Source organism: Chrysochloris asiatica, unplaced genomic scaffold, assembly GCF_000296735.1.
Source record: "Chrysochloris asiatica unplaced genomic scaffold, ChrAsi1.0 scaffold00233, whole genome shotgun sequence".
Taxonomy (NCBI): Eukaryota; Metazoa; Chordata; class Mammalia; order Afrosoricida; family Chrysochloridae; genus Chrysochloris; species Chrysochloris asiatica.
In genome coordinates, this window is record NW_006408751.1 from 4,252,549 (window position 1) to 4,264,029 (window position 11,481).

At 36.9% G+C, this 11,481-nt stretch overlaps 1 protein-coding gene across 1 annotated transcript in view; it reads right to left on the reverse strand.

The window, feature by feature from the left end:
• Nucleotides 1–11,481, reverse strand: part of BCKDHB (branched chain keto acid dehydrogenase E1, beta polypeptide) — a 343,203-nt gene that overhangs the window by 207,711 nt on the left and 124,011 nt on the right. The window contains exons 7-8 of the mRNA XM_006873276.1: nucleotides 8,932–9,029; nucleotides 6,720–6,830 (exon numbers count right to left, since the gene is read on the reverse strand). Of these exons, the coding sequence (XP_006873338.1) occupies nucleotides 6,720–6,830; nucleotides 8,932–9,029 (209 nt within the window). The remainder of the gene's footprint in view (nucleotides 1–6,719; nucleotides 6,831–8,931; nucleotides 9,030–11,481) is intronic.

Genomic DNA, 11,481 nt, shown 5'->3' on the forward strand with positions numbered 1-11,481 from the left:
CTAGACCCAGGCTGTCCTCCTTGGACCACCACCCGGAACAATATACTGGAGGGCCCAGAAGCAATAGGAACAGAATAGGAACAGAAGCTAACTGGCTAAGGGGCACCCTCTCCCATTCATCCCTAACATCTCAGTCCAGCCACAGAGGGTCACAGGCAGGCAAGAAAATGCTGAATAAGGTACAAAAGGTGCAGGGAAGGTCACGGGGAGGGGGGGCGGGGAGAGAACAAATGTGGCCACATGTGTTTCTCAGTTAAGGGTTGATTGAAGATGAGCAGGGTCCCATTCAGAGTAGGTGGCAGGAGGTGAGCAACAGCTGACAACTACCACCACCATCACCCCCAACACCGTGGGCTCCTAAGTGGTAGAGAAAGCATGGTGGGGAAGGGAGATCCACTGTGCCATGAGCATCGCAAGACACTGGGCATATCTGACAGGCAGTAAGTTAGAGGGGCCACGTTGGCACCAAGGATGGGAATGGCACCTGACTCTCATAATGCTAATTTTGCATAAAATTGCTATTCCAGTTTGGTCTTTGGAACCTAACCATGTCAGTAAGTAAGAAATGGATATACTCTCATTTCAGTCTTGATCACTTCCCTTCTGCCTAAGAAATTTTCATGTAGCATTTCTTTTAATAAAAGCTTGCTGGTGATAAATTCTGTCACTTTCTGTCTGTCTAAGCTATTTTATTTCATCTTAATTTTTAAATGTTTTCAGTGGGTATATAGAATTCTACATTGGTACCCTCAGCAATTTAAAGATGTCACTCCATTGTCACCTGGCTTTCATCAATTCTGAGGTAAATTCAGCTGTCAATCTTATTTTTCTTTGAAGAGTACTGTGTTTTTCATGTCTTGCTACTTTTAAATTTCGTCTTCTTATTTCAACTCTCATATGCAAGTGTCTTCTTCCTGATCTATTCAGTGAGTGTTACATGCTTCACAATTTTGTGGGGGAGGGAGCACTTTTCTACTGATTTTTCTGTTTAAAAATGGCCCTCAAATATATTGCTGAAGTATTGTCTAATGGTTCTAAATGCAAGAAAGCTGTGATATGCCTTATGTAGAAAACAGATCATTTCATTCAAGTATAAGCTATAGCATTATTGGCCATTAATTGAATGTTTAGTGAATCACCAATATAGAAAAAACAAGGTAATTTTAAACAGAAACACACATAAAACAAGGTTATATGCTGATGATATGACTAGATAGAGGCTCCCAGGAACCTACTCCTGTATTTCCCCAGGAGCAATGGTTCCATTTTCATCAATTCAATATTGACAGCTACTTTATAAAACATCATTACTGCAAATAGCAAGAAGTGACTGTGAGTTTGTGTGTGTGGATGTGTGGCTGTGCGTGTTTTCCTCAGTTTTCTATGATAATTCTATACACTTTTACCTCTTTTGTCCTTTTTATCCCCTATGGTTCTATACTTTATAGTCATAGCTATTTTAAAGTCCTTGGCTGCTTATTTCACTAAATGGATCACTGTGTTTGGTTTTTCTTCTTGATTATTCATTAAATAGTCCTGCCTCTTCATATACTTTGTAATTTTTGATTGAATGTTGATTCATAATGGTTCTAGGAAATAGAAGGATTTACTCTTTGTCATTCCAGGCAGAAAGACCAAAGGACAAATTAGATCAATCCAAGAAGAAACTGGGAGGGAAAGAGGCTATATGATGGGTTGGAAAAACTTGGTCTACTTCTATTTCCCTCTAATCACAGGAAATGCCTCTCCACAACTTACAACTAAATCCTTATCTCAATTAAGAGCATCATTGGTCCTTTGTGTCTTCTGCACCCAGCAACAGCTTGACTTTTTCAGGCATTCTCTGCTTAGTTTTTTAGCCTTCCACTGTACACAGCTTTAGAATTGGAAAATGTCTTGTAAAGGAGATGGGCTATGTGTTTAAGACCACTCAAGTCTCCAATTGTGTCATTCTCTACTCCTGGATTTGCAGTTTCTAGTTAAGACCAAGAGCACTGGTGTAGCTGCATGATAAGCACTGGACTGCTAACCACAAAATCAGCAGTTCAAACCCAGGGACCAGCTATAAACAGTTGGCATGAGTCAGAATCGACTCTATGGCACAAACATAGTTGTTGTTGTTAAGTACCAACGAATCAGTTCCGACCCATAGCAACACTGGATAGGGTTTCTAAGGAGTGGCTGGTGAGTTTACAGTCTGGTGCATTAACCCACAGCGCCACACCAGGACTCCTCAAGTAGCCCAAGTAAAGCCAGCTGCAGATCACTAGCATCAATTTACCCCTGCACTCAGGGATTTCAGCTCTCATCATTCACGTTCTAAGAGTACTCTTCCCATTGTGCCCAGCACAGCACTCTGCCTTCAAACCATCTAAAAAAATGGAAACTCCTATTCTGTTTTTTTAGAAGAATCCAGTTTAGCTCTTTGGTATCCCACATTCAGAACTGAGGAGGGATGTGATTTTTAGGCCCACTCAAGACTCCAATTTTGTCATCCCAACCATGGAAAACATTCAAAACTTCTACTGCATTCTTTGTTCCCAAGAAATTTTTCCAATTTATTTGGCTTTCCAACGGCTAAATCTCAAACATAGCTGCAGGGTCTAATAAGGCCAAAAGTCGACTATATTTTAAAAACACTAAATTCAGATTACATTTAAAAATTCAAGCCTAAACACAATTTATTGCGTTGTTGTTGTTGTTAAGTGCTGTCGAGTCGATTCCAACCCATAGTGACCCTGTATAGGGTCTCCAAGGAGCAGCTGGTGAGCTTGAACCACCGATCTTACAGTTCAAACGACTTTGCATACCGACGCATTAGCCCACAGCTATGCTAATATATGTGTTCAATAAATCATTTGTCTTTTAGTAGGGTTTTTGTCACTAGGTATATTCCAAAAGATACATATTGGTGCTGAGTTTAACATATAGTCAAAGTGAGTGATCCAGTTTTGTCATTATACAAAAATTTATAAAGTCCAACACTAACTAAAAAATATTATAAACATAGATTTTAATTTTGTATAGAATTAATAATGATGAAAGAGATCAGCTTAACTGCAATTAAGCAAAGAATACCTTATTTTTCATATGAATGTTTAGCTATAGGACTCTCTTCTCTAAAATTATGTCTAAATCCTGTTACAAAGCTAAGTATTCAATTATTTCACTTTTGCTACATACAAGGAAAACAAGATGTACCATGATCAGCAATGAAGAGAGTCACAAATAGAAGCTGGCCCTCACTGTCCTAACTAGAAGGTCATCAACTAAAAAATAACATGATGAAATCATCGCAACATAAAACTAAAAAAAGATGCTAACAAAGTCAGGTTTGATGCATCACTTTCTCATTTAGTAGATGTCTCTAATCTCTTTCATCCACCTCAGGAGGAAAAGAGCCCTAAGGAAATTAGATCTGCAACCAGTAGACATAAAAGAGGTCTCTACATAATCAAAGTAGATAGATAGATAGATGATAGATAGATAGATAGATAGATAGATAGATAGATAGATAGATAGATAGATAGAGATAGAAATATAAATATTGTTGTTATTGTTAAGTATCATCAAGTCAGTTCCAACTCATAGCGACCCTGTATAAGGTTTCCGAGGAGCGGCTGGTGAATTTGAACCTCGATCTTGTAGTTCAAACAGATCTTGCGGTCTAGCATATTATCTTTTTGATAGATAACTCGGTGTTTGATTTAAATTTAAATGCCCCCTTCTTTCTTCCTCTACCTTTCTTTCTATGTTTTCACAGTCACCAATTTGTGGTATTATCATTATTTTTTACTGTAAGCTGCTATCACTCCTTTTTAGATGTTGTTGTTGAATATCGTTGAATCGGCTCCAACTCACAGAAATCCTATATAGGGTTTCTGGGCCTGTAAATCTTTGTAGGAGCTGAAAGCCTCATCTTTCTCCCACAGAGCAGCTGATGGGCTCGAACTACCAAGCTTGTGGCTTGCAGTTCAGTGTTTATTGCAAAGAATCGCCATGCTCCTCTTTTACATGTAGAAGATACATAAATAAGTAAATTCAGTTCTAAAAGTCTCTACCGTGACACTACTAACAGTACCCACCTACTTGTGACAGGAGTCCTGGTGTGGCGCTGTGGGCAATGTGTCAGACTGCAAAGTCTTTTGGACTTCAAGGTTAGTAGTTCAGGCTCACCAGTTGCTCCTTGGAAACCCTATACAGGGTCACTATGGGTCGGAACTGACTCAACAGCACTTAACAACAACAACAATCTGTGACAGACATCATGGAGGCACCATTCACACTATAAATACAAAGCTCAGGATAAGCAGATAGGCACTATGACTATGCCAGCTCTGCTATAAGCACTATCAACTCCAGTTTAACTATCATTAGGAACATTTCGCTATTTGATAGATAACTTGGTGTTCGATTTGATTTGATAATGAGAGCAAAAAGCATTAGATTATTATTTCAATGCAGTTAAAACAAAAACTCAATCTGAAATAGTGTTACTATTTATGGAAACTACAAATATAAGGGCTGAAAATATTGTTGAAACCATTTGTAACCATGTCAAGTGTTTATATAGAGTCAAGAAAGTCTACAGAAACATTTACTAAATTTCTAAATAATGTACTAAATTATAAAACAACTTTCACCCGAAAACACCTCATGCTATACTTTTATAGTAGTAGATTATATCAGTAGATTATTTTACTGTAAATCACTTAAGAAACAGCCTGTGAAAGCTATGAGAATGCCAAAACTCTAAGTAACAGTAAATGTAAAATAGCCTAGGTTTAGAACTCTTTTGGCAGAGCAGAAAACCAAGAATAAAGGCTTAATCCATGAAATTGTTAGATATGTAAGACTATCACACACACACAAAGAGTTTATTATTGTTACGTGCCGTCAAGTTGGTTCTGACTCATATTGACCTTGTGTTGGATTTCCGAGAAGCAGCTGGTGGGTTTGAACTGCTGACCTTGTGATTCAAAGGGATCTTAAGGTCCAGTGCTTATCCTACAGTCACACAGCCTCTCTTATACCAATACATCAATCGATGCACTTTAACTTATTTAAATGGATACTGGTTGCAGACAAGTAATTGGGAACTAAATTATATTCTTCAGAGGAAACTATGTGAATCCTATTCAAAGCAAGAATAATATCAATCTAATCAGGCAAAGCTCGAGACTACTGAGATAGAAAACCGTAAATCAGCAGCCAGAATCACATATGACATCATTCAAACTAGAATCCACAGTATTAAGGTGATGCAAAGAGTTATTTAAAAAAAAATAATCCATCCCCATCTGTTTTGGAAAGAAGACAAATGAAAATTCAGCCAAATCATTACCTGACTAAATTAAGGCTAGCTATCAGACCATAACCAATAAGAAGTTAAAATCACAGCTGACCTCACTACCCCTGATATGCTTTGTTCTTTGCTCTACTCCATTATTCACATAACTCAACCTGAGCTAATTCCATGAAGGACACAGTTTTATAAGATTTTAAACACAGAGAATATGGAAGACAAAAAACTCTAAAAAGATTGGCTTCCTGAGCATACAACACACATTCTTTTTCAACCCCAGTTTAAAACTTTTAAATAAGTTGAAAATGCTCACAAAGCTCACATTCCTAAACAATCATTTGCAAGTATGCAACAAATCTGACCCAGATATTGAGGAAATAATGTTCTGTCAATCATGAAATACAGTACACAGGTAGTTCCCGACTTAACAATAAATTTAAGGTGAGCCACACTTATAACCAATCGGCTTTTTGTTTTGTTTTTTATTATACAACCTGTCATAATATGTGGAGTCCTGGTATGACACTGTGGGTTAATGCACCAGACTGCAAAACCATTTAAACTGCAAGGACAGTGGTACAAGCTCACCAGCTGTTCCTCAGAAACCCTATACAGGGTTGCTATGGGTTGGAACCGACTCAACAGCACTTCACAACAACAATATCATCATAATATGCACTGCATATAATGTTTGTAGTGCATAATTTGCTGATGTAATTCTCAGGTGTTGTTCCAATTCTATAGATTTACTATTTCATTTTCAATTTTATGACTTACTGTTCAAAACACTGCCTTGTAGAAGACAGGTACACTGAAGAATAAAGAAAGAATGAAGAAGGGGAGGGAGAAATGTTCAAAAAACTTTTACAGTGAAAGAATTAGCAGAAGTTTTTTCTAAAGTAAATCAGGAGCTTCAGTTGCTTGAAACATGGACCCAAATGCGAATCACTTTGCTAAAGTTGATAAACAGATTTGAGAAGCAGGGATATGTCACCACAAAACATATGAAGAACAAAAGAAAAAGGACCATATAGACAACTGTCACTAACTATCTGACCAGAAACACTATCTTCATTCCTGGGGGCAGTCCAGATGATCCGGACCCTTCAAAAGTGGCGATATTACTGCAATTGGCAAAATACTAATATCGTTCAACTCTTTATCATCTGAGTAAAGTTTAATGATTTGTGTATTTTTGTATGTATGAATGTATGCATTATAAAAATATACCTATAAGTTTGTTTATATGTAATGCTTCCAACCTCCAAAGACAATACTGACAAATAAACGTAAAAACTAAATTACTAAAAAAATAAATTAAAAGAAAAGAGGTATTTAACTCACATCAGAATCAACTCATGACAGAGTCATCAGAACAGCCCACATCAAAAGGTGGGGCGACCCGCATTCATACCTTGCAAACTGTATCCACATCCCAAGGTATTATAGTCCTCAGATCAATTATTTCACAAGACACTCCAAGCTTTTCCTGTGCCATTGAAGCCACCTCTCGGATCACATGAACCTGAAATGAGAGAAATATATATCCAGAGAATGACTACATGGATTCAGCCCTTGAAAGCCAATAAAATTCTGACACTATTAATACAGAACGTGTTTAAAGTCAGAAGAATTAATCTGTATAAAGAATTAATGATCTGGTTATCACAGGCTATATCCAATATTCTACCAAAACAATCAAACAAAGAGATCTAAAAAGCAGTTAGAAAATATGGTCTTGGAAAAAGGGAAAGAGGTCGGTGCCAAATAGATATTCTAAAGCTATCAACATAAACAAATAAAGCCACAGAAGTAAATGTGGTGGTTTCTAGAGAAAGAATGTAGAAAGAGAAGGGAAGTAATCACAAAACCCTGCAGATCATCAATATTTAGAGGGAAAACAGAGAAAGAGAAGCTTACTAAATAAGAAAATCTAGACATAGTAAGTAGATTCTAGAACCTAAAGAAGTAAAGGTTTCATGGACAGAGTTGTTGTTATTGCCGTTGCTGCTGTTGTTAAGTATCATCAAGTTGGTTCCGGCTCATAGGCACCCTGTACAAGGTTTCTTATGCTATAAATCTTTGAGGGAGCAGAAAGCCTCATCTTTCTCCCATGGAGCACTTGGTGGACTCGAACCTCAATTTTGTGGTTCAAAGTTTAGTGCTTTTCTTACAGAACCACCGTGCTCCATAAAAAGAGCAATTGTGTCATATACCACAGTGATATAAGATCAAGGATAGATTTAACAATTAGAAGATTAGATGTGCTACAAGAACAGCTTTAATAAATTAGTGAGACCAGAACTAAAGGTACAAGAGCATCAGGAAGTTACGGAATTAAATACAGGCAATAAAAACTATTTGTTCAAATTTATTAATAAAGGTAAGAACGGAAACAAACTAGGGTGGAGAAAAGATGTTTTAGAGAGTGAAGAGATATGTAATTTCTTAAAAAAGGAACACGGGAAAGAGAAATTGAAGATGCAGGAGAGAGTAGGACTGACTAGTTGATGGGTTACGATGCTGACAAAGTAAAATAGGATGCAATTCAAAACAGATGTAAAGAGGTTAGCTAGAAAAAAAACAGACGGCTCTTCTTCAAAGGCAAAAGGGAAGGAGAAAAGGATTAGGCAGCAGATGTCATAGGTGAGAGCTAGTATTTAAGGCATTCTAGTTTCCTGACTAAAAATAGAAACAAGGTCACATGCTAGGGCAGATGAGGAATGTGGATTAAATAAAAGACTTAAGGAGAACAGAGTCCTAGCATGGAACCGCAAGATAAGCACTGGAGTACTACCAACAAGATTAGCAGTTCAAACCCAACAATCACTCCTCAGAAACCCTATCATAACTGACTTAATGGCACTCAACGACAACAAGGAGAACAGAAAAGGTTTGTAACAATCAGCATGGGTACTACCAGTGGAATGCAACTAGCCAACATGCACAATTATCCTATTGGAGGTTAGAAACAGGAAGAATAATTCTCCAAAGATAAAATGGAAAAGAGCTTGTGATATTGCAAATAATTCTCACTACCTTCTTTATACAACACTGCACTTAATTTTCTAAGCCAGTGGTGCCTTTGTATAGAAATCTAAAAGCCCAGTATTTCTTCAAAAGAAATTGAGGTAGAAGTGTAAGAAGAAACTATGGCAAGAGAACAAAAGCTTAACAGTTTGAAGGGAGAGAAAAGTGACAAGCTCTGGGAAAATCTGATCAGTGGAGAAGTTTAGTGGAAAAGAAAAAGGTCTAGAATTCTAAGGCTAGAACACGTATCTGCATGGCCAGCAAAGCAATCACAAGACATGGCAGAAACTAAGATGAAAATCCAGCACCAAGAAATGAGAGTATGCAACATGTACTTCAAAACAAAGGGTTGGTAATACGTTTTTATAAACCCTCAATGCATTTTTAATGACTTCACCATATGCCTATATATTTTAATATGGCTGAGTAAGTAAAAACAGTACCAAATACAGACATGGCACCAAAGCTAAACAGACTTAATTTGAGATACAAAGATGATAACATTATTTTCAATTCTTCACAGTACCATGCCTTTCAATGGCAGCTTCCAAGCATTGGCATGGACATTAACTGTTGGGACAAATGTTACTACTGACCTGCGTTCCCCAGGCAACTAGAGTAACATCACTCCCTTCCTGTATGACTTCAGCCTGGGACAGCGGGATGTTGTATGGTTCTACAGGAACCTGTTCCACTGAATAAATAACAGAAAGAAAACATGTAGGATTCGTTATTTTTTCCTCATGTGACATTTGTGCACAAAAATATTATAATCTCATTGTGGTTAACTTTTATTTTATTTATCTTTTCCAAATTGACTAAGTTATTCATAACTTTGTTATATGGCTCCATGACATTACTACAGCAATATATAAAATATATCAGCTATCCTGGAACAGAAAAAAGCGCTTTTATAGAATTTTTTAAAATTTTAATAAAGTCTAGACTCTAGTCAATAATCATGTGTCGGTACTGGCTCATTAATTATAACAAATAAACCATACAAAGACATAAGATGCTAAGCATAGGGGAAACTGGGTACAAGATATAAGCAAACTCTGTACTAAACCTATAAATTTTTCTATAAATCTAAAACTGCTCTAAAAATTACTACATATATTTTTTTTTATTTTAAATATAGCTGCTAAAACTTTACTGGAATGAATTAAGCTCTCACACAAGTTTTCTATCAAAAGTAAATTTATAGTAGACAGTGAAAAGAAAACAAAGCATATAGTAGGGCCAAATCCTTAAGTACAATTTATTTTTGTGCCATGTATCCATATGAACACTTTATTAGCCACATATCTATATCATGTATCTGTATCAACTATAGCAGCTGGCAGTATCTTAATTTTCAAAGCTGTACTATAGCATATTCAAAACTGAAACGAAATCAGAATAATCAGAGCTGAATGCTGAAGCTGAAAGTTACAACAGAATCAGTTCCACCAATTTAAAAGGAAGTATAAACAACTGGCAACCCAGAGAAAATAATTTCACAATTTCTCTAAGCAACCTAGTACATGCAAATTATATGACAAATTTTAAGAAATAATTGACAAAAAGTCTATGAAACTGGCCAGCTATGCTGGGAAATCTCTTTGAGTACTATGTTAAGAGCAGACTAAAAGTGGAGGGGCTGGAGAAAATTGTTCTTTTGTTCATTTTCCCCATAGGCTTTATATTATCACTGTTCTATAAACTATTTTAAAAACTCAAAAATAGTACAGATGAGTAAAGTAAAAGGCTCCCTCTGTCCCACAAATAGTCCTTCCAACTCCATTTTCCAGAAAGCTAAGAAGTCTAATAATTTCCAGGTATCTGCAGTGAACAGCTCTTACTCTTTCTGGTGTCTAAACTTCTAAATACACAGACTTGCAATATTTGGTAAGCCCTCCCACCCTATGATGCAGGGCTCTTCATTCACTACAGAAGGGAATTGCACATACTCAGTTCCCTAGCCTCCCTTGCAGCTAGGATGTGAAACCTGGAGCCTGCCAATCAAATATACCCATCACACATGATTCTGAATTGGGTAACAGATGACACAAAAGAGCAACTATCCAGAATCCACACTGGCATGCTAGTAGCAATATGTTGTTGTTGTTAAGTGCCGTTGAGTCGATTCTTACCCATAGCAACCCTGTATAGGGTTTCCGAGGAATAGTAGTATAGGTCGAGCCAAAGTCCAGGTCAGTGATATCACTGATGTAATACCATGCCCACAGACAGCTACCGAGGCATCCTTTCAGAATCAGTTACACAGTGAGATCTGGAGTATTGCTTCTAGATATACGGTCTCTAAGCCCGCTTCTCAGACATGCCAGTCATCTGTGAGCTATGTATAATCCTCAACACAAACTCTGCTTAAACTAACCAGAGTTTATTTCATTTGCTTAAAAACTAAAAACGAGACAGATTCATTTTGTTTTCCTATATCTACAACATGCAGACAAAACCACATGGTTTAAAGTATCACTGTGATTGGATGGCTCCGACAAGAGCACATTACAAGGTTCAAAAGTAAATTAGTGTGGTGTTTCAGCCTTGTATCAATAGGTATATTTAATACATGTAAGCTGAGCTTACAAAAAAAAAAAGTTTTTCTTGTCATAACTAACTATGGGGATATTTTTATTTAAAAAATAAATTTCTGCTGTTAACACTAGGAAAAATTTTATAGTCATTTTGGTATCACCCACTCCCTGACATGACACCCACTGCAGTCTACACCTCTCTAGTGATGCCAGTGCCTGGCTTTCCTGACTTACAAATCAGTTACCAATTGGTGATGAGCAAATCCCTAAAGCGTATACCCTAAGGGCTAGCAAACCAAAAGAAATAATAGTATCTTGGCTCACCTCCTTAGAAAAGTGGCCAAGAAGTGACTAACAACTTCACTTTTTAAAATAAATTACTCCGAAATAAGTCTTCATTACTTGAATAATTAGTTAAGGGGCAATGTAGCAAACAAAGTTTTGTTTGCTATCAAATACATACACATATGTATACATATTTTTGTTGTTGTTGTTGTTAAGTATCATTAACTCAGTTCCGACTCATAGCAACCCTGTATAGGGTTTCCAAGGAGCAGCTGGTGGGTTTGAACCACCGACCTTGCAGCTCAAACTGACCTTTCAGTC